Source organism: Peromyscus maniculatus, chromosome 13 (assembly GCF_049852395.1).
Source record: "Peromyscus maniculatus bairdii isolate BWxNUB_F1_BW_parent chromosome 13, HU_Pman_BW_mat_3.1, whole genome shotgun sequence".
Taxonomy (NCBI): domain Eukaryota; kingdom Metazoa; phylum Chordata; class Mammalia; order Rodentia; family Cricetidae; genus Peromyscus; species Peromyscus maniculatus.
Window position 1 is genome coordinate 7,942,413 of NC_134864.1, and position 23,539 is coordinate 7,965,951.

Sequence of the window (23,539 nt, forward strand, 5' to 3'; positions counted from 1 at the left end):
GGTGTATTTATAACTCCTGTGGGTTCTGATGTGATAATGGTTACTTGATATGACTGGGGTCATGTGACTACTGAGATGTCACTGCGTTCTCTCCCTCCCTGATTATATAGATGTTAACCCCAAAGGAAAAAAAATGCTTCTGCCCATCTTGGTGCTGATGTTGAGTCAAAGACAGACACTGACCACATGTATTTATCCTGATGGACAGATGCAGCATTTCTCTTATTCACTGTTTAGTCAGGTGACCCCCAGCCTTACACAACATTGATGATACTTGTTCGTGCAGGTTAAGTGACTAGTTTGTAAATATGACCTCAGTGGCCAAAACACTTAGCAGATAAATAATATTCTCTCAGATAAAAAAAAAACATCATATTTAGAAATGGTAAGTAAGGATCTTAAGAGGAAAGACACAGGGGGCCTGCATGCATGGCTACTGCTGCTTAAGGACTGTGGCATCCACTCGGGATAACAGGCTTGGAGAGAAAGAGGCAGGGCCAGGCTTGCTCGGTGATGCGGTCAAGCTGTGACCAGAGCCCATTGCATTGGTCTTTCAGAACCTGCTCCCTGTCCAGCAGTCCACACTGCCCAGATCCCAGGGCTGACAGCGGCATCTGCTCACAACTCCAGTCCAACTTCTAGACGCTGCTTTGCAGGGAGGAGGGAGGAACTTGGTTTGGTGCTGAAGGAAGGATGCGATGGCTCCGGTGAGTCGCTGGAAGGAGACTGAAGCCCAGTGCGGTCAGCCCTTTGCTCCCAGTGTGTATAGCGCTCAGGTCCTAACAGTGGTTTCTACACGGACAAATGTTTGACAGGTTCACGGTGCTTCGGAGATGGCGCAACCAGTAAAGCAAAGGACTTGAGTTCAATACCCAGAACCCATGTCAGAAAGAAGTCGGGTGCAGTGATGTAAGCTTGTATTCCCAGGACTGGGGAAGCACAGATGGGTGGATGCCTGGGACTCCCTGGCCAGCCAGCTTAGCCTAATTAATTAGTGATATTTCCAGACTAACACGAGATCTGTCTCCACTAAAGGTAGATGGCTTCTGAGGAATGACAACAGGCCATTAAGACTGTGTTTCAAGACAGCCAGGCTATACCTCAAGCTGACAGCAAAACTTTGCAGTGTAGTCCACATGGCGCTGGTTCTGAGGTCCGGAAAGTTGCAAGAGTGAGGGGTTCCAGAAAGCAGCCAAGGCCATGTGATGTGTGGCAGGGTTAGATTCTCTGCAAGGAGGTCATGGGAAGCCATTGTCCAATGCTGTGACGGTGAAGTCTGAGTTTCTTTGGAGACCTCAGGACATCGGTGATGCTGGGATCATTGGATGCCCACCGAGGAGCATTTCAGGCACAGGGTAGAGCTGGCCCAGGGGAATCGATGTGCGCTGCAGGCTGCAGAGCTGGAGGGCGGGACTGGAGCTCAGACAGCAGATTTGGAGCCACGGGACTCGGGGTTTGTCCTGTCTTATAGGAGTTGGTGTTTGGTCCTGCTTTGGTCTACTCTTTCTTCCCTGTGCCTGCCCCCTCCCTTTTGGACTGGGGGTGTTTACTCTGTGCTGTTGGATATTGGAAGTATGTGACTTGCTTTTATATTTTACAGAAGCTCATAGTTAAGAACTTGTCTTGAGGGCCATCGAGATGGCTCAGCAGATAAACACCTCTTCCACAAGCCTGTCAACATAAGTCCGATCCCTGGAACCCACATAAAGGTGAAGGAGAGAACCAACTCCACAGAGCTGTTCTCTGACTTCCACATACTCCCTCACACACAAACACAACCATAAGAAATACATAAGAAAGAAAAAAGGAGTTTGCCTTGAATCTCAGATGAGACTTTGAGTTCTCTCTCTCTCTCTCTCTCTCTCTCTCTCTCTCTCTCTCTCTCTCTCTCTCTCTCTCTCTCTCTCTGTGTGTGCATACTTGTAGATTGCACTTCCATGTAGAGGCCTGAAATTAATGGTAGCTCTCCATTTTATTTATTGAGGCTGTGTCTCTAACTGAATCCTGAGCTTGCTAGGTAGCCAGCTTGCCCAGGCTACCCCCACCCCCCATCTCTGCTTTCTCAGTACCAAGGTTGCATGCGGCCCTCATGCCTGCCTGGCTTTTCCATGGGCATCTGGGGATCTGAACTAATGTCCTTGCACTTGTGTGGCTGAGCCAGCTGCTGGTCCTGGACATTCGAACAGTATTTGGACCATTAAAGACTATGGAGATGTTTGGAAATGAACTCAATGCACTTTGCATTGTGAGATGAGAATGAAGCTTTAGGCAGAATATGATGACTTAAAATGACATATTTGGGTGTCGAGCCGATGGAGGATGGAACTGTGATAGTTAATTTTCATTGTTAACTGGACTGAATTTAGAACCACCACAGATACAAACCTCTGGGTGTGCATACAGGGTGTTTCCCAAAGGGTTTAACTGAAGTGGAAAGACCGCCCCGCCCCTTCAGTGCAGGCAGCACCATCTCATTGGCTGGAGTCCTGGACTGAGTGGAAAGAAGGAAGGGAGCTGAGCATCAGCGTTCATCTCTCCCTGCTTCCTGGTTGTGGACAAGGTGCGAGCAGCTGCCTGCCCCATGCTCCTGCAGCCACAGCTGGAGTGATTTTACCATCATACCTTCCCTGCGGTGCAGACCGCGCCTTCAAACTTTGAACCCAGATAGACCCTTCCTTTGCTAGGTTGCTTTTCATGAATATTTTGTCACAGTGACGAGAAAGACAGTATACCCATCTTTGCTCTTGGTACAGACCCGAGTCACAGGCACAGGTGGGTGTGCACAGGCTGACCCAAAGGCTGGAGCCTGCCTGTGTAGCAGGAATCTTCAAAGTTCTTATTAATAAAATCAAACCTGAGGCCAGTTATTGGGGTCAATGCTGGTAGATCAGAGAGACAGAACAAGCCACAGCTATCTCACCTCGTCAGTTCCTCAGCTGGTCTTGTTTCCTCAGACTGAAGGCCTCTGAGTCCTCATCCAGAATGGGTCTCAGCTGAATTATTGCTCAAAAGCCTGAATGCTTAACCAGCCAAATTCTGAACCAGCCTCATGCTTAACCAGCCAAATACTTCTAGTTTTTGGTCCTCACGCCTTTTATATCTTTTTGCTTTCTACCACCACTCCCTGGGATTAAAGGCTGGCTTTCTGGGATTAAAGGCGTGTGTCACCATGCTTGGCTATTTCCAATGTGGCCTTGAACTCACAGAGATCCAGAGGGATTTCTATCTCTGGAATGCTAGGATTAAAGGTGTGAGTGCCACCATTTTCTAGCCTTTGTATCTAGTGGCTGTCTGTTCTCTGACCCCAGATAAATTTATTAGAGTACACAATATTTTGGGGAACACAATACCACCACATGCCTATGATGCTTGGACTTAGTTGCTTCACAGAGGAGGATCTCAAGATATACTAGATATAGGGTATGGCTGTCTGTCTGTCCACTGGGGATGCCTCCACACAGGTAGACAGGGGGTGCTGGCTGTGCAGAGGGCCAGGGGTTCACTGATGAGAGCCAGTGTGGCTGGAGGGGCTTGGCCATGAGCTACAGCCCCCTTGCTCATTCCAGCAGCAACCTTAAGTGTTTCCAGTTCCAAGTGCAGGCGCCGCACTGTCTTATGCTCCTGAAATGGATGGTCATCAGATCCATTTCTAGAGCGCTCCTGGAATATGGGGCAACTTGAGCGTGCCCCTCACTTTATACTGGAGGATTTTTTCCAAGTCGTTGTAATCTGCCATTGGATGTTTTTAAGAGGGCTGGAGGGGATGTCAGGATGAAATGGGCTGCACTCTAGGCTAAATTTAGCTTCCTGTGTGTTTTAGCCAGTTCACTCGATGTCTGAACTGGAATTCAGTAGCTAGGGAGTAGAACGTTAAAAATAACTCCTGGCAGGCAGTGCCGCCTTTGCAAGTGGGACATGAAGATGACCTCACAAACTGGGCAGAGAGCTGGCTTTTCTTTTTCCAGAACAAGAATAGAAGCAGTGTTGACTCTTACATTAAATAAATAAACCAACCATTTCTTTCCTTTAGTCATTCATCAAACATTAAGTTTTTGGGGTATGCTGTAGGGTTTCAGAGGTTCAGTGATGAAAACCCCATCTGCAAGGATCACACAGAAAAAAAAACTGTCTGGAAGACCCTAACAAGAGCCATTTAGTCTTCCTGGCCACCAGCAGTGGGAAGTCCCATGGGATGAGGCCACACTCTTTTCTGACACAGTGCTCCGGGTTGGGCTCCTTACCTGCTTCCGCCTCTAAGTGACACTGGCCATGTCTACCTAGCCAAGTGTTCCCACATGCTCTTTGCCCGCCCCCTCTCTTCCCTCTCCCTTCATCCCCCTCTTCTTCCTCTCGTCCTCACCCCTTTCAACTCAGTTAAAGTCAGTGCACAGACCCAAGAATCGACTCAGGCTTTACTTTCCTCAAGCCTAGTCCACATGGAAACCAAACTCGTTTTAAATGTGAATTTGTGGATAAGTTGCTGAAAAACTGTCTAAACCTGAGGAACTATGGCCAAACAGAAGGACTAGAGTCTTTAGTTTTACTTTTCAAATGCAGAACAAATTGAGATTCCTTAGACTAGAGAACACACGAGGTCTGTCTGGAGAAGCCTCCATGGGATTGGAAAAGATGGTCTCGGGATGTTTAAAAAACAGGCGTCACTTGTAGATCTGGGGGTCAGTGGGAGTCTGTCAAGGTGAGAAGGACAAAGTATGGCTTGGGATGAGATTGTTTGTTACTATACAGGGGCGTGAGGTAAGAGGTGTGTGCGCTTCAACCCGAGATGGGTGGTATCCTGAAGACTTCAGAGAAGACGAAAAACTGTGCTTCTTTGGAAAAGAAAATCTGAATGAGTGATTCACAGTGGAGCAGGGCCATGCACAATGCCTCAGAGCAGTGCCTAATACTTTGGTTGCAAAATGGGATCCCCCAAGGAGCTAGAAAAGCCAGAGATGACAAGACCCCAGCCTGAAGACTCTCTTGTGCTGTGCTAGGCTGCAACCTGGGCATCGGGACCACCGGGACCTCTGAGTGTTTCTATCTGCGGTCAGGTTGAGACCATGCTTCAGAAGGGAGCCGGGGACACTGTAAAATGCCACCTTAAGGTCTGCCCTGCGTGTCCACTGATGGGTGACTTGTATGAATATGAATATACGAGGGGAAATGGGGAGCCTCAGAGATGCACTCAGGTTCCAAATGACCTCAGCAGGCCAGAGCAGTGGGCGGAGTCAGTGTTACAAACCAGTGGGGAAACTCCAGGCATATAGGAGGATCCTGTTTCTTGTGAATTGAGGGTATCAACCTGCTACTCACGGCTTTGAACCCTTCTGTTTACGGCCCTAGAGACTTCTTGTGGTCCAGCTCAGAGGCAGTTGGTGCCAAGGGCATACTGATGTTGCACCCAAATTTAGGTGATACAAATGTAGCGAGTTATTCGGAGTTATTTTAAACCATCAAAGCATGTCTGTACAGAAGGGCAACTTGTGTCAGTGAAGGGTCAGTTCAAGTTCACTTAGTTGGGCTTTCAGAACCCTGAGTCCTTCCTGGAGTCCCCAAGCAACTGTGCTTTGCTGCCTGGGGTCTCCTTTGATCTCTGTTTTGAAGGCTACACGCATCTGGTTCTGCCTCCACATTGGCTCACAGTTGGTCTGATTTTTCTTGGCTAGTGTCTTGTTTCCCAGTTAAATTACTAATTTACCATGTATCAACATTAGCAGTTACACTGAAGATGGGAGTGGATTTTCACCTCACACAGCCTTAGCAGACCTTTCTCTCCAGTTCCTCTTCCTGTCTTGGGTGTCGCCATTAAAACCTCTCCTTTCTTCCTTTCTTCTTTTCTTCCTTCCTTCCTTCCTTCCTTCCTTCCTTCCTTCCTTCCTTCCTTCCTTCCTCCCTCCCTCCCTCCCTCCCTCCCTCCCTCCCTCCCTTCCTCCCTCCCTCGCTCTCTCTCTCTTTCCTTTTCTTTCTTTCTTTCTTTTTTTTTTTTTGGTTTTTTGAGACAAGGTTTCTCTGTGTAGCTCTGGCTGTCCTGGATCTCGCTCTGCAGACCAGGCTGGCCTCGAATTCACAGAGATTAGCCTGGCTCTGCCTCCCAGTGCTGGGATTAAAGGCGTGTGCCACCACCGCCTGGCAAAACCTCTCTTTTCTTGCAGTGAGGTTCCACAGATGTTCTGACCAAGGAGCTGGTCCTCCCTGCAAATTCTTCTGAAGGCTCCTGGAAAGAGGATTGCTAATGAATTTAATCTGCCCCAAGTCAGCAGATATCATCATTTTGTTTCTTCAGACGAACTAACAGATGGCGCCACTTTGACGTGCATGCCCTGTTTGTATGGTAAACGGGGCAGGGCTCTGAACAAACGGAATGGCAGAGCATGAATGAATGGAGGAGAAGGAAGGGAGAAATCAAGGCAGGAGAGGATGCTCAGCTTCTGTCTGAGCGGGGAATGAGGAGCCGCTTCTCCACCCTTGAGCCAGGTGGTAACTGGATTTGAATATCATATTGCAGAGAGATTATTTGGAGATTTAAATAGTAAGCGTGATGCTTTGCCCACAGGAGGACACAAACTCATCTTTCCTAACTATCTTGTCACGGAGACAGCTGATGAGAGAGATTTTTTTCTTTGCCTCTGCATCCAGGGGGATGAAGGTGAATCCTACCCCGCGATGACAATGGGTTGCTCACATGGTGGAGTCTGAGCGGTGATTCTTATCTTCATGGGGTGCCAGGGTCTTGATTTCCTGTAACGGAGCTGACAAAAGGTCATCTTTTTCTCCCAAACAGCATCTAAATGTTCATACTCTTGGGACTTGGTGGGACAGTCCAGCCAGGTCTGAATGTTAGGCTGGTGGCTTGAGGACAGGACTGACCTCTTTCTCTTCGGCAGCCAATAGGAAGGGCTTCCGAAGCCGGACATCGATGCCATTTCCCCATGCTCTCCAGGTAGAACCAGTGCTTGGCTTTCTTCCCGGGCCATTGAAACGTCTCTAGTTGCCTGCTGGGGCCATGTGTCTATGGAAGTGAAAAGTTGAAGGGGCAAGAAGTCACAGTCACATGGACTCTTCAGAGTCTTTGCATATGCCCTTAAACGTGCTCACTCGCATCGCTGGCCCAGGCAGTGTGGCCCTTTCTGTAAATGGCCAGTGTGGTGGTTTGAACGAGAAATGTCCCCCACAGGCTCAGGTATTTAAACATTGGTTCCCAGTTGGTGGTGATGTTTGGGGGAGGTTCTGGAACCTTCAGGTCAAGGAGCCTTACCGGAGGAAGTATGCCACTGGGAGTAGGTTTGGAGAGTTTATAGTCTCACCCCACTTCAAGTGCGCCTTCTCTGCGTCTTGTGTGTAGTCTAGGGGTGATCTCTCGGCTTCCTGTTCCCATGACCTGTTGTCATACCCTCCTCATCATTATGGCATATAACCCTCTCGTTATAGCTCAAATAAAGTTCCTTCTGGTCATGGCATTTTATCACAGCAACAGAAAAGTATCTAATACTGCCACCTTCTAGATTCCTTCGGACTCCAGGCTGATGGTGTCTCTTCCAACAGCCCCACAGGTGCATGCTGGGTCACTGGCTTCTCTCAACCCCCTTCTCATCCTAGTCTCTCTGGCAGTTTCTGAAGGCCACCTTCCTCCATCCCACGTTCTGCAATTACTTTGATCATTATTGTTTTGAATGGGAAGCCTGGCAGGTGCGCAAAGCTCCATTTTTTACTTCCAAGACACAGCTACTCGCGTTAGCTGCGCAGACATTAATATGAGGAATGTTAAAGTGTCTTAACCTTTTCTCTGAATGACAATGTGAATACAGCACACCTCATTTAACAAAACATTAAAACATTTACTTCCTCAGATCAAGTGTATCTATTAATAATGACTTAAATTATCTGTACCAATTTCACATTATTAAGAAATCTCATTTCCATCGTGCAGAGGAACAAAATACGGGCGCGTGGGGTGGGGGTGGGGGTGGGGGGTGCGCAAACCACCCCTGTAACTTATTTTCCCTGATGTGCTACACAGCCCAGCCCAGGCAATATAAAGCCGCAAGGTCTGGCCCTGTCACTGACATGATCTCCGCTAAAGGTCAAGCACCATTTGTGCGGACAGCCCACAAGGGCTTTTTGGGACCCAGGATGCAAAGGCGCCCTTGAATGTGAGCCGCCACTATGGCTGAACTCAAGGCAGAGCCACCAAATGCTCCTCGTGCCGGACCGCGTGGCAACAACTCTGTCAGGACATTTACAGAGCGTAGGACTAGGGGCTGGGGAGCCTGTCACGGAGCATGCCATGCCCAAGGAGGCGACGTTCTCTTCACAACTCTCCTGGGGATATAATGACATGGTAAAATTGCAGCTTCTGCCTCTTGAGACAAATTGCGTGCTCGGCCTGATTGTTTGCTGTGGATCTCACACGGGGAGCAGGATGCTTCCCTCTTGAGGTCGGTTTAGTCTGATTGTTGTGCTGCGCGAGCTCCGTGACCCTGTTTGAAAGCAGACCTTACTGGGGTCTCTTCCCGTCCTTTTACAAAGGGCCAAGTAAAGCCAGCTTCCTCTGATGGATGGAGAATTCTCTGGACTTCTTTCTCCAAAGTTTTCTTTTGTCACATTTATTGATTTACTTAGTGTGTGTGTATATGTGTGTGTCCGTGCTTGTATGATTGCCTGAGGTCATGTGCCAGCAAGCACCCGAGCAGGCTCTCTCATGGGGCATGTGTGGAGGTCAGAGGAAGGGCTTCAGAGTCTCTTCCTCCCTCCCACCATGTGGGTCCCAGGGACAGAACTCAGGTTGTCACGTCTGGAGGTAAGCACCTTTATCACCAAGCCATCTTTCTGGCCCTGGACTTATTTCTTATTGAAAAAAAATGGCATTAAACCTCCAACAGGAAAAATTATATAAACTAAATGAATGTAAACAAACACAATACCCAAATTTACTAATTTAAAGTGTAAGTTGGTGGCTGGAGAGACGGCTCAGTGAGTACCGTGCTGACAAGCATGAGGATGTGCATCCAGACTCCTGGTACCCACAAAAGCGACTGGCATGGTGGGCATGACCAACCACCTGTACTCCCAGTGCTCTGGGCAGAGACGGGATTCCCCAGCTCTGGGGTCAATCAAGAGAGTCTGCCTCAACGTATGAGAGGACAAGACATCAAGGAAGACAACCCACACTAACTTCTGCCCTGTGCATGCCCTCACGTGCACTCACGCCTGCACATACACACGCTCCCCCACACACTTGAACATGCACGTGCACACCAGACACACATACACATGCGGAAAATGTAAGTTAGGGCTGGGGATGTAGCTCTGTTGATAGGGTGCTTGCTTAGCGTGTATCAAGCCCGGGGTTCAAGCCCCAGCACCACCTAAGACTGGATATGATGGAGCATGCCTGTAATCCTGGCACTTAGGAGGTGGAAGAAAGAGGATTGGAAGTTCAAGGTCATAGTTCAAGTTCAAGCTCAGCTACATAGCAAATTGGAGGTCAGTCTGAGCTAAATGAGACCCTACCTCAAAAAATACAATGTCAGTTACAGTTTCTGGCTAGATCATGAGAGGGTTTCTTACAAAACTGGGTTTTGGAAGTCCGTTGATGCTGATGGAGGGTTCATTTCTACTGGACTGGGGACATACATGTATGGAGTTAATGTATACAAAGCTCGCTTCAGTTACTAGAAGCAAATGGATAGTGTGGGAGCTCCTGGATTGTGAGTCTAGCGGGAAATGGACAAGGCAGCCATTAGCAGTGACTAGAACCGTGTCATCAGAGGCCTAAGCATTTGTGCTTTGGTTACCTAGGGTAAGGTAAGGTGTCGGAGTAGCTGGAGGCCACAGCAGGTGCCTTCCAAAGGTGGCATATGCACAGAGCAGGGGGGAGCCGGTGTGTTTCTCTCTGGGGTGTGTGCTTCCTCCCTGATTGTTACAGGGGAGCAAACCCCGTTATTCTTCATTGAGAAGGAAGGCACAGTGCTATGATACCCAGGGTGGTGTTCTGGAGTCTAGATGGAAGGGGTAAAGGTAGAAAACAGACCGGTCTGGCAGAGGGCCTGAGGGTGGGAGCTGAGGGTCGGCACAGGCTGAAACTCCCACTTGTAAGAAAGGGTTGGCATTCCAGTTGTCAGTGCCCTCAGGATGGAGCACAGTTGTAGAAAGTCACCCGACTCACTACTTCCCAATGGAGCCAGGAGTAATGATGGCTTCAGGTACCAGTGGAGAGATCTGACGTTTTCACCTGAAAACTGTGACAAGCCACGTGGGCTCCACAGCTGCAGGGTCAGGCCTGAGTCACCGCTTCCCCTAAGCATGCGTTCTAGGTTGATCCTAGCCAGTATGCCATGAGGCCAGCTATCCCCAGTTTCCGACTGTGAATCCCAGGGCTTCCTGGAAGGAGGAATTGGCATGTTTCCAGCATCCAGAGAGCCTGAAGGTCTCTGAGGCTGAGAGAATTTCAGGATGGACCCCCTTGCTGAGGTGTAGTTTAGTTTTCCAATCACCTGAGGTGAAGGACCAGGCTTTCTTTTTCATTTTTTTCTTGGAGGTTTCCCAATTTGTTATAGACTTGATACTTTTTCCATATCCATTGAAAAGTAATTACTGGAGAAAACAAAATGAAAACAGACTTGGAAGTCCATGATCTTACCTATGAAACTGTGCTATTGTATCAAATCGCTACAAAAATTTCTAAAGGCTTCCAGTCAATGCCAGTGGCAAACATTTCCCCGAGAGACACTCGCCTCCCAGCAGACTAAGGGTGGAACTGGAGTGTGGATCAGGCTTTAGAGTCATATCTGAAAGGTGAAAGGAGACTGGGAGGGGATGGCTGGGGCAGGCAGGTCATTTAGTGTTTGCCCTAAAACTTAAACCATGGGCCGTGGGGTAGAGGATGCCAAACTTGCGCTGTGAAGCACCAGACAGTAAATGTTTTAGATTTTATGGGCTTCATGGTCTTTATGACAACTACTCAGCTCTGTCTTTGGGATATATAAATAGCTGGAGATTGTTTGGAAACAAAGGAGGTGGCTATGTGCCAATAAAACTTTATTCATATAACCAGTTGGCTGACTTTTGCTGTAGGCAGTAAGGACTGCCTTAGTTTCTTTTCCTGTTGCTTTGACAAAATGCTCCAAGAAGAACAACTGAAGAGAGACAGGTCTTAGTGACTCACAGACCAAGAGTGAAGTTCATCATGGTGGGGCAGTAAAGATGGCAGGAGCCCGAAGCAACCATCACATCACATCCACAATCAGGAAGTGGAGGGTGATGACTGTGTCAGCTCCCTTTCTCCACTTGTACAGCTAAGGGGATGGTGCCGCCCACAGTGGGCACGCCCATAGGTGCATCTCCCAGGCGATTCTAGTCTGTCAAGTTGACAGAGAACGCCAGCTGTCACAGAAACCTTTGCTGGCTTGTGGAAAGGAGCACTGTACCAACTCATCTCCAAATCTGCTTTCCACTCCCTCTTGCCCATGGACATGCTCTTCTTTATTACGAGGTAACTGTGACTCTCCCATGGTAACCAAAATGCCCAGACATCCAGCCAGACCCTGCCTCCCATCTCTACCTCAGGCATACAGAGCTTGGATCTGTAAATTCATATCTTTAACCACTCATCCTGGAAAATGTGGGTTAGTTATTCCTTTGATCATTTTTTAAAAATATTATTACATTTATCCATTTATTTTATATTCCGATGGCAGTTTTTCCCTCCCTCCTCTCCTCCCATTCCCTCCCCCCACCTCTCCTCCACCCTCCTCTCCACCGAATCCACTCCTCCTCTGTTTCTGTTCAGAAGGGGCAGGGCCTCCCATGGGTATCAACAAAGCATGGCGTTTGATCTTTTTTTCCTTGTCCCGTTCTGCCTGTTTCTTGGACGCCAGCTCTGCATGTCAGATTTTTACACCATGTGACAGTCCACCGTCATTTTATTTTCATTCACTTTCCTTTCTGTTCTTCGGGTTGGGAACTTTATATGTTTTCAAGTTTCCCCTGTTCCCCCTCCTTCCATCTCCTCTTTGATCTGCTGTGAAGTCTTTCGTAGATGAGAACAAGATCAGCCCTGGCATCAAGGAAGGGGACATGCTTGGGCACATGGCACTGTCCTAAGGATTTTATCAGTAAGGGAGGGAGAGATGGAGAAGCACAGGTGGTGTGTGTCTTGGCACCCATCTCTCTGCCTCCACCCTTCCTATGTATGTTAAAGAATTGCAAGTTTTCTTTCAAAACTGTATGCTCCCATTCCTCTGCCTAATGGCTGCTCATCTTTTTAGACAAGTGTCGACACTAACGCCTTGGACTCTAGTCTCACGAAACAGTTCCGACTCTCCCCTCTGCTCTGATGCCCACATCCTTGGGTCCATTTGGGTCCCACTGCCCTGGACAACGTCTCAGACCCTGTGTGCCCCTCACCACTGCTGAGTTCATCACAGCCTCTGGACAGTTGCTCATCCGTCCAAGGCCAACCTGAATATCCCATAATCCACCTGGTCTGAAAATATTGACCGCTGTCTAGCTGGATGTGGAGAAGAAGGTCAAAGTCAGCTCGCCCTCCATATCCAGGTCCTGATGTTGGTGTCAAAAGGCAGGGGTGTATGGGAATAGGAAGGTCAACCCTGGCTTCAGAGAGCGTGCCTGCCATGGCATTCTGGCTTTGCCGTGTTTCCGAGGCACAGCACCATTTTCAGGAGCTGGAGTCCTCTCGGGCAGGCAGAAAACCTCTCTCCTAATTCCTCCCTTCCCTTTTGTTCTTCCCAAACCAAGCTCTCCAGCGTGCTTGGCAGTGATGCTAATGGGGAGATGCCATCAGCATACATTACCGTTTTATTAGTCTGTTTCTCCATTTTGATTCTGAAAATATCCTGATTTAGTCTAATTGCAATTTCACTGTGTTCCACAGGCAGGGACGGTAGGGATGGTTCGTCCTGGGGGTGGTGGTGGTGGTGGTGGCGGAGACGCGACCTGGTAGGATTTTTCTTCCTGCCCATATGTCTTTGAAGCTGGACCATTAGCTCTAAGGCATGCATTTCATCTCTTCACAGTGTGACTCAACCTGCTTCTGGGACAAGGAAGCGCCCAGGGTGTGCGTCTTGCAGAAAGCAAAGAAACACTCTAATTCTAGGTATTTTTGCGTTATCTAATGCGGGAGCGGTTGCTGTAGCCATCTTATTCCTAAATAATTTAACTATATTCAAAGATAATCTGATGTTATTGTAGGAAAGTGTATTTCTAATAAATTCCACTTGATCTGGGTGAATCAATTCAGGCGGTACATAATTGAGTCTGTTAGCAAGGACTTTAGCAAGAATTTTGCAATCAGCGTTAATTAAGAAGATGGGACAATAATTTGTGCATAATTCCGGATCTTTTCCTGGCTTGTGAATCAAAGTAATAAGAGCAATGCTCAGGCTGGTGGTGGGATAGTGTCATTAGGTTCTGATTTATAAGTACTTAGAAAGGTTTAATTTCATTTTGCTGCGAGCAGGGTCTCCCAGCCCCCACATGCTCTGACCGGGTGAGCAGCAGAGTTGCTGGGGAACATGGCTGTTTCCCTTCCCTGCCATGGATCCCCTCCTGCTTCTAATGTCTGCTCTTATTCTGTAGAGGAGCATCTCATGCATTTGCCCTTCCTTCTTTCCTCCCTCCCTCCCTCCCTCCCTTCCTTTCTTCCTTCTGTTTTTCCATCTTTTGCTGAAATGTTCAGAACTAGGGACTCTGAACTATTAATATTGCAGGAATGTGTGAATGCACATGCATGCATGGTTGCTGGTGGGTTATGGCCCTGGGGCACCAGCTCAGTTGGTTATAACATCTTCCATGGGAAAGTGCCTTCATGAACCTTCTTGCACAGTGCCTTCAGGTGGGCAGGGAGCATGAACATCCTGGCTGCAGGCGGGAGGACCTAGGCGCCACTCTTTTTTTTTAATTAATTAATTTTTAAAAATTTATTTTGCGGGTTGGGGATTTAGCTCAGTGGTAGAGCTCTTGCCTAGCAAGCGCAAGGCCCTGGGTTCGATCCTTAGCTAAAAAAAAATTTGTTTTGAATCATGACCCCAGCTTCCCCTCCACCCCTCTTCCCATTCCCTCCTCTACCTTCCTCTGCCTCCCCTCCCCAATCCACCCCTTCTCCACCTCTGTTCAGAAAGGAGCAGGCCTCCCATGGGTGCCAACAAAGCATGGTGTATCAAGTTGAGGTAGGACTAAGCTCCTCCCCTTATGTTAAGGCTGGGCAAGGCAACTCGGCATTAGGAATAGGTTCCCAAAAGCCAGCCAAAGCATTAGGGACAGGCCCTGCCCCCACTGCCAAGAGGCCCACAAGTAAGCAGAGGCCCTAGGCTGGTGCCGCGCAGGCTCTCTAGCTGTCTGTGAGCTCCCATGAGCAGGCCAGTTGCTTCTGTGGGTTCCCTTGTAACGACTCTGACCTCCTCCCCGCCACCGGCTCATACAATCCTTCCTCTCTCTGTTCAACAGGATTCCCTGGGCTCGGCCCAGAGCTTGGCTGTGGGTCTCTGCATCCGTTTCCATCGGTTATTGGAGGAAGGCTCTCTGATGACAGTTGGGGTAGTCACCAATCTGATCCCAGGAGATGGGCAGTTCAAGCTACCTATTCACTATTGCTGGGAGTCTTAGCTGCAGTCATCCTTGTAGATTCGAGGGAGTTTCCCTTGCACCAGGTTTCTACCCAACCTAGAAATGCCCTCCCCCCATCAAGTCACCTCTTTTATTACTCTCCTCCTTCATCCACCTCTCAACCTCATTCCCCATATTCCCATCCCCACCTGCCCCCAGCTACCTAGGAGATCTCTTCTATTTCCCCTTTCCAGGGAGATCCATGTGCGCACCTTTGGGCCCTCCTTATTACCTAGCCTCTCTGGGGCTGTGGATTGTAGCCTGGTCATCTTTTACTTTACAGCTAATATCCACTTATGAGTGAATACATATGTTTGTCTTTCTGGGTCTGGGTTACCTCACTCAGGATGGTTCTTTCTAGTCCCATCCATTTGCCTGCAAATTTCCTGATGTTTTTTTAACACATGCTCCTCTCCACTCTTACCTGGTTCTTGATTATTAAGTGAACACAGTGAGCTTTGGTGTCCTTCCAAGTGCAGCCCCAGGGTGAACTCTAGGTATCATGAGGTACCAAGGGGAGCATTGGGTACACAGTAGCTGGGAGCACTCAGCTGGGTCCTTAACACCTCTGAGCCTCATCTGAGCCATTTTCTTCCTCAAAGTGGGAAGGTAACACCTCTTGAAAGCAGCAGGTCAGTGTGGCATCGCTGATTCCTCTCTCTCTGGGGTGGTTTGAAAGAAAATGGCCTCCAACGGGAGTGGCACTATTAGGAGGTGTGGCCTTGTTGGATTATATGTGGTCCTTTTTTAAAATGATTTTTTTGTTGTGGGATGGTCTGTATGTCAAATGTGTTGCTCTGATTGGTCAATAAATTAAACACTGATTGGCCAGTAGCCAGGCAGGAAGTATAGGCGGGACTAACAGAGAGGAGAATGGAGAGAACAGGAAGGCGGAGGGAGACACTGCCAGCCGCCGCCATGATAAGCAGCATGTGAAGATGCCGGTAAGCCACGAGCCACGTGGCAAGGTATAGCTTTATAGAAATGGATTAATTTAAGATATAAGAACAGTTAGCAAGAAGCCTGCCACGGCCATACAGTTTGTAAGCAATATAAGTCTCTGTGTTTACTTGGTTGGGTCTGAGCAGCTGTGGGACTGGCGGGTGACAGAGATTTGTCCTGACTGTGGGCCAGGCAGAAAAACTCTAGCTACAATTTTTATTTATTCTTTTTAAAAAATTTTATGTGCGTCAGTGTTTTGCCTGCATATATGTCTGTGTAAGGATGTAGTTGTGAGCTGCCATGTAGGTGCTGGGAATTGAACTTGGGTCCTCTGGAAGAACAACCAGGGCTCTTAACTGTTGAGCCATCTCTCCAGCCTTAGATGTGGTCTTAATTGGTGGAACTGTGTCACTGTGGAGGCAGACTTTGAGGTCTCATAAATGCTCAAGCCACACCAAGAGATAGACCACTTCCTGTTGCCTGTACAAGATGTGGAACTCCTGGCTACCTCTCCAGCACCATGTCTGCCTGCATGCCGCCATATCCCACCATGATGATAATTGACTAAACCTCTGAACAGTAAGATACCCCAATTAAATGTTCTCCTTTATGAGAGTTGCCACAGTCATGGTGTCTCTTTACAGCAATAGAAACCCTGACTAGGACACTCTGCCCCAATGGGAGCCTGACGGCAGGTCTGGTCCACTCTGCTGAGGTACTTCCTCCCCTTTCCCTTGTAGCCTGGCTTTGGCTCATTCTGTGTACACGAATGTGCAACCTGGTTTCCTACCAGCCATTTAGACCATACCACCACAGACAAAAATCAGCGGAACCTTCTGCTAAAGGCAGGCGCTGGTCTGCATAGACCTCTGTGGGAAGAACTACTCAGGGAGGCAGGGTGGCTGGGAATGGGTGATGCTAATCTCCTTCATGGACACAAGTTCTTCTCAGAACGTTAGCTAGCCCAGTTTGCAAAGAGCGTCGGAGTTGGCACAAACTGGGAAGTTAAGCTGCAGAGGACTGGGCTGACATGTTCAAGGCTCCATTGCCAGCGGCAGAGTGAGAGTCGGGGGCACTTCATTGAGACCTTTGCCTTGCCCACTGCACCACCAGTCTGACCCTGGTCATCATGTCTCTTTTGTGGCAGGGGCCACATGTGCCCTCTCAACTTAAACATCTCATATGGTGCCCCTCTCCATATGTAAGGAAGTATGACATGGTGGCATGGTGCACAAGGCTAAGTGTCATGGCGCCTTCAGCGTACAGCCTTGGGTAAGAAGTCCCATTCGCATCTGGTCCCCATTTTCACACGTGTGCACGTCTGTTGCATGTTCATGTGTACTCATCCCACCTATAGATGCTACTGGGGAGACCTCTTAATAAAAGCCCAATTAGTCTTTCGTTAGCTTTCCCCTGGATGATTAAATACCATTGCCCTAAACACAGCATAACACATCCGTTCCTCCATTTCCATCAGGAATTCAAGTAGCATCTTGACTTGTATATGACGTACCCTCAGCAGAATCACAGAATGCTGATACCCTTAATAATAGCAATTAGTAATCAGTTGTTTCTTAAGTATGTGATTATGGCAGTTACTAAATTGTACAGTTGATGCATTTGAGGGGTTAGGTGGGTCTTGCCACCCTCCTCTCAGCCACCCTTTCCCCGTCTCTGTACTCCAGTAGGTATGGGAAAGGAGCCAGAACAAATGATGCGCTTGTCATGAACAATCAATACTTCAGCTTTGGCTTGAAGTAGAGGGAAATATTTCTCTGCAGAAGCGCACTGTTAATAGGGTCTGCATCCATCCAGTGTCATGTCAGCAGGGGGCTTGGCTAGTGCATGCCAGCACTGTACCCCATGACTGAGCTTCTCCTCAAGACTGAGACCCTGTACAAGGCACTGGGCACAAAGTGTGAGGCCAGGGAGCAGTGTGTGAGTTTGGAATATCTGGTGGCATTAAAAAATATATCCCAGGGAGACAGATCAGTGAATAGTGTGCTTGCTACCCACTCTTGAGGATCTGAGTTCAGATCCCGAGCAGCCACATGAAAAACCAGGCACGGTGGGTGGCGGCACAGGTCTGGAATCTCAATACCTGGAGGTAGAAACAGGATGATCCAGGCTTCTGTGAGCAACATTAATTAAACTCAATAGGATGCGCTCTCTCTCTCTCTCTCTCTCTCTCTCTCTCTCTCTCTCTCTCTCTCTCTCTCTCTCTCTCTCTCCAAGGACAACCTGATTGGGAAAAGGAATGGGATCTGCAGGAACATGAGGGAGTCAAGAGAAGGTAGTAGGTGTGAATATGATCCAAATACATTATATACATGTACGCAATGTCATAATGAAACCTAGTATTATATATAATAAATGCATGATTATATATATAATATATAATAAGTACATGACAAATAATATAAAAGAAACCTCTTCTCTTCTGTTTAGAATGATTTTGCCCATGACACTTGGCTTTCCGCTTTCCTCATGCGGTAGGTATTCCCCACTCTGCCCCTCCCCAGCTCCTCCCCTGCGTGTTCCCTGTAGAAGTAACTGTCTTATTAAATAAGAAACCCAGAGCCAATGCAGAGATGAAAGCCAAGAGGTCAGAGCTCAGAGCCTTACCCTTCACTGCTGCAGCTATCCTCTTCAGCCAAGAGACCTACTTCCTGTGTGTTTGTCTTTATACAGACTTTCTGTTCTGCCTTCTCATTGGTTGTAAACCCAACCACATGATCGCCTCATCACTGCCTGTCTGTACAGACCTCCAGGTCTTCTATGGTTGGTATTGAGATTAAAGGCATGTGTCTCCATGCTGGCTGTATCCTTGAACACATAGAGATCTGCCTAGCTCTGCCTCCCAAGAGCTGGGATTAAAGGTGTGCACCACCACTGCCCAGCTTTTGCTACGGCTCTAATAGCTCTGACCCCTGGGGAACTTTATTTATTAACATACAAATCACATTTCAGTACAAATAAAATATCACCATAGTTCCCAGTCTTCTACATTCCTGAATTCTGTACAGTGTCTATGTGAGCTTGAGTCTTTATGCCCTGTCCAGGCTGCAGTCACATATGCCACAGTGACCCTTTCCAGGAATCCCAAAGACCTCCTGTACATTCCAATCCCAGTAAGTCTTGTGAGAACGAAGGGACACAACCTGTGACCTAAGGCAGCGGGTCCCAAAGGATAGCTAAAAGTTAGCAATTTCATGGGTCAAAGTTCATATAAGAAAAAAAGCAGGCCAACTTCACCTCGGGACCACCGCGAGCCTTTGGGATGCCAGTGTCTCTGAGGGCAGTGCAGAAAGCAGGTCCACGTTCAGGCCGTCCAGGAGCTCCTCTGTGGAGCTCAAGGAACTCCCAAGGAAAGGCCACTCTCGTGCCCTACAAAGCGCTCAGAGACACTGGCCAGACACAGCACCAATGTTGGCTCACAGTGTGTGGTGTCAGCCCACCTTCCCCTCGTGCTGAAGAGAAGTCTGTATCAAAGTCCATAACCAAAGGACTCGTGGTAGAGGATTGTGACTTCCCTGACATATTTTGTCTGTTTCCAGAATTCTGCAGAGTAACTGGAGGGGAAAGACTTTGCCACATCATCAGCGACATGGGAAGAAGTGATGCCCTGAAGAGGGGAAGGACTCCAGTATACAAATCTTAACCATTCAGGACACATTAGCAAGAGATATGCAGAGAGCACTCTTGCTCTGGCCAGGGTCCCCGCTGGTGGCAGGTGGCACTCATGACTGCAGGCTGTGAGGAAGGCAGCAGGTTAAGGGAAGCCCCTGAGGTGGTGGGAGCTACAGGCAGGAGCTGGCCATGCACAGGAAGACCTTTGTGGATTGAAACAGTGACCTGACCCTTCTCTTTCTAGCACATTCTACACTACTGCCCTGAACAGGAGTCCAGAGGTCAAGGAGGAGGTGAGGCAGTTCATGATGCTTGGCCTCAGGGCAGAGTGCAGAGTGGGTCAGGAGGGAAGTACTTTATTTCTAATCCCATCGCCATCTGTGAAGACAAGACCTCCTCCTTTCAGTTCTCCAGCCTGGCTCCTGGACAGATGTGCTGAGTTGAAGGTCGAGGCTGATGGGCCTGAGGACCTCAGATGAGAGGAATAAGAAGTGCCTCTCTGAAAGGAGCTTAAATATCACATACCATAAGGAACGTTTGTCAAGGGAAGATACTTCAGTCACAGGGCATGGGATGGATCCCTCTCAGAGGTTTCAACCATGGACTTCACTCCTCATCCATTCTGAGTTGTTCCCCAGCAGCAATGCCCCATGCATGCTCTCATGCTAGTGCATATATGTACTTAGGTATGCATGAATGTGTCATGTCATGTGTGCTCATAGATGCACATACATCGGGAGGTCTGACCAGGGGATGGACCTGAGGGCTCAGAACCAGCACCACCAGGATAATTAGACTATCTAGAAAACAGTTGACGATGACCAGAGGTCATCTATAGGCTAGGATCAACTTTGCAGCAACTGTGGCCAGGAGGCCATGTCAGGTAACAATGACCAGAGGATTCAAGGGTATGGGAGACATTGGCCATGGATCCACACAGACATGGTGTAGATGTAACCAACTGTCTTATTTAATAAGAAACACAGAAACAATGTAAAAGAGAAAGCGGAGAAGTCAGAGCTCAGAGCTAAAATCTCACCCTTCCTCCTGCTGTCCCAGCTTCGCGAAAAGAGACCTACTTCCTGTCGGTTCGTTTTTTTAAAGTATGTTGTTCTGCCTTCTCATTGGTTGTAAACCCAAACACATGACTGCCTCGTCACTGTCTGAATGTACAGCCCCCTAGGTCTTAAAGGCATATGTCTCCAATGCTGGCTGTATCCCTGAACACACAGAGATCTTATGGGATTAAAGGCGTGGGCCACCACCGCCACACTCTTGCTATGGCTCTAATAGCTCTGACCCTGAACACACAGATATCTATGGGATTAAAGGCGTGTGCCACCACTGCCACACTCTTGCTATGGCTCTAATAGCTCTGACTCCCAGACAACTTTATTTATTAACATACAATCAAAATAATAATTCAGTACAATTAGATTATCACCACAACATGGAACACAAAGAGGAGAACTACAAGGCCATGTCTGGTGAGAAAAGGAAGGACAATCGAGGGCTGGGGAGTTGGCTCAATGGGAAAATGCTTGCCAGGCAATCATGAAGACCCACGTTCAGTTCCTAGAACCCAGGTAGAGACGCTGGGTGTGGCAGTACATGCTTGTAATCCCACAGCACGGTTGGCCGAGATGGGTGGATCCCTGGGCTCTCTGGCCTGCCAGCCTAATATAATGGTGGATTCCAGGCCAGGGAGAGACCCTGTTTCAAAAACCAAGATGGGTGGAGCCTGAGAAACAATACCTGAGGTTGATCTCTGTGTTCCCCAGGCATATATATATATATATATATATATATATATATATATATATATATATATACACACACACACACACACACAGGCAAGTCACTTCCCCAACACACGCATCCTGCTAATTACATCTGTACCCCCCCATACACATATGCACCTATGTGAACACACACACACACACACACACACACACACACACACACACACACACACAGGAAGGGCCTACCAGGCAGTGAAGAATTGTCAGCACATCCTCATTAAACTGGCAATTTCAACACAAATTTTCAAAACCAACAATGCTCGTGCTCTTGAGGCCAGGGCAAAACATGTTTCCTTACTTCCTTTTGGATTTTGGAAATACATCCCAGGAAAATTTTATATTTCTGTATCTGTCACATGGTTCCCAAGAACTTATCTAACGATATGCCCCATATAAGAATAAAAGCATACAGATGGTACCAAAGACTTTGATTACAGCATTATTTATAAGAACAGTAGTATAAAGACATTCTTCTGCAGGCATTTGGTTTAAGGATTTTGTGGTTAATTTCCACATGTAATGGATTTATTTTATTTTTAATTATGCATTCATGTGCACAGTTAAAAAAATTAAATTAATAAAAATGTGTGTGTGTGTGTGTGTGTGTGTGTGTGTGCATGCACATTTTTTTGTGCATGTGAGTGCAGTGCCTGCAGAGGCCAGAAGAGGGTGCCAGATTTCCTGGAGCTGGAGTTCTAGGCAGTTGTGAGCTACCTGACTTGGATACTGGGAACCCCACTTGGGTCCTCTGCATGAGCAGTATATGCTCTTAACCACGGGGCCATCTCTTCTGCCCCTAGTGTCAATCTTTTGGATATGAAAAAAGACCATCAAATGGCCCCTGTGATGCAGGAGTGGGTCTTTGAAATTTGCACCACAAGTGGATAGAGGAGGAGAAAGATGGATGTGAGCACAGCTCGCCCTGGGCCAGAGCAGAAGCTCAGCTCTTCTCTTGATTATTTTGTGTGATGTTGAACTTGATGCTGAGGTAACACACACATGTCCTCAGCATGTGTGATAGGCAAGTGTGTAAGCCTATGCTGAAGATGAAGTCACCTGTGCTGAATCCTAAGAACACTACAAAAAATGCAGCCAAAACTGGGGGAGAGGGGACTTTATGCCAGAACAAAGGCCACCAAGACCTTACCCAGAAAGTGTCTCTGTAGGCATGTCTGTCTGTCCAGTGGCTGCCTGTCCAACCCAAACAGATGTGGCCCTGGAGACCTGTGTATTCTGCAGTTTTGGGGATGGAGCCCAGAGTCCTGGGCATGTTGGCCAAGCCCTCTGTCACCCAAAGACACCTGCAGCCTCACCCTTGTTACTGACCTTTGCAGCAATATCTTACGTTGTTCTTGCTTCCTAGGGCGGTTTGAATGAACACGGCTCTCACAGGCTCAAAGGGAGTGGTGTTATTAGGAGGTGTGGCCTTGTCGGAGTAGGTGTGGGGTTTGGGGAGCAAGTGTGTCACTAGGGAGGGCTTTGAGGTTTCAGATGCTCTAGCCAGGCCCAAGTGTCACTTCCTCTTCCTGCTGCCTGAGGATCCAGATGTAAAACTCTCAGCTCCTTCTCCTGCACCACGTCTGCCTGCCATGCTTCCTGCTATGACAATAATGGGCTGAACCTCTGAACTGTAAGCCAGCCCCAATTAGATGTTTTCCTTTATAAGACTTGCTGTGGCCATGGTGTCTCTTCACAGCAGTAGAAACCCTTACTAAATAATACCTTTTAGCAGTTTCCCCTTGATATGCTTTCTTGAACACACCCACAAATTGCTGCCCATCACAGTGTCTACCTGCCAATAGTCACTGTCCTGGAGAGTCTCTCCATTTGTTATTTAGTTAACAAACAACTATCCAAGAAGTGGATGTCAAGGATGTATCACCACCTGTCTGAAACCTTGCCTTCTCTCCCCAGGGCAGACCCCAGCATGCATTAGTAATTGGCCTGTGGCCTTGTGTGGCTGTTACCTAGCAGGGCTCCCGTGGGCAGCTGAGCTGAGGGCTCCTTCATCCAGTCGTCATTCGCCAGCTCTATCACGGCGTCCACGGGCTCCACCTCAGTGCAGATCAGTTCCTGCACAGTGTCCTTGTCCCCAGTGGCCAGGGCAGATTTTAATCTCCTCACTAAGTCTGAACTGAGGGGATAATCTGGTGGTGAGTCCCAACTGGACATTGTGGCGTCCCTGTGCGCAGGAACCAGCCTTCTTCCCTTCTTCTAATGCATGTCCAAAGTTAGCCTGTCCTCAGAGGAGCAGAGGTGGCTATAAATAGAACCAGGGCTGGGTTATGATCAGCGGGGGCGGGGGGGGGGGGGGCGGGGGGAGAGCTGCTGTTACCTCCATTGCAGGGCCGAGGAGGTCTCTTCTCAGGGCCACTGTGCAGGCTGCTAGAGAGATGAGCATAGGCAGTTCAGTGTGTTTGGAGAAATAGAAAGGCTCTTTAGAGGGAAACTCTGGAAGTGACATTGTGCTGATTTTGGCTCACAGTTGGAGGGGCCACCGTCCGTCAGGGAAGTACAATACAGTAAAGCAGGGGGGTGGGGTG

The 23,539-nt window shown here is 48.3% G+C and overlaps 1 protein-coding gene across 2 annotated transcripts in view; it reads right to left on the reverse strand.

The window, feature by feature from the left end:
* The window catches only part of Asb18 (ankyrin repeat and SOCS box containing 18), a 62,680-nt gene extending 39,468 nt beyond the window's left edge, over positions 1–23,212 (reverse strand). For both annotated transcript variants that reach the window (XM_006988653.4, XM_006988652.4), the window contains exon 1: positions 22,964–23,212. In XM_006988653.4, the coding sequence (XP_006988715.2) occupies positions 22,964–23,168 (205 nt within the window). In that variant the 5' untranslated portion in view covers positions 23,169–23,212. The remainder of the gene's footprint in view (positions 1–22,963) is intronic.
* Between the last annotated feature and the right edge of the window lie 327 nt (positions 23,213–23,539).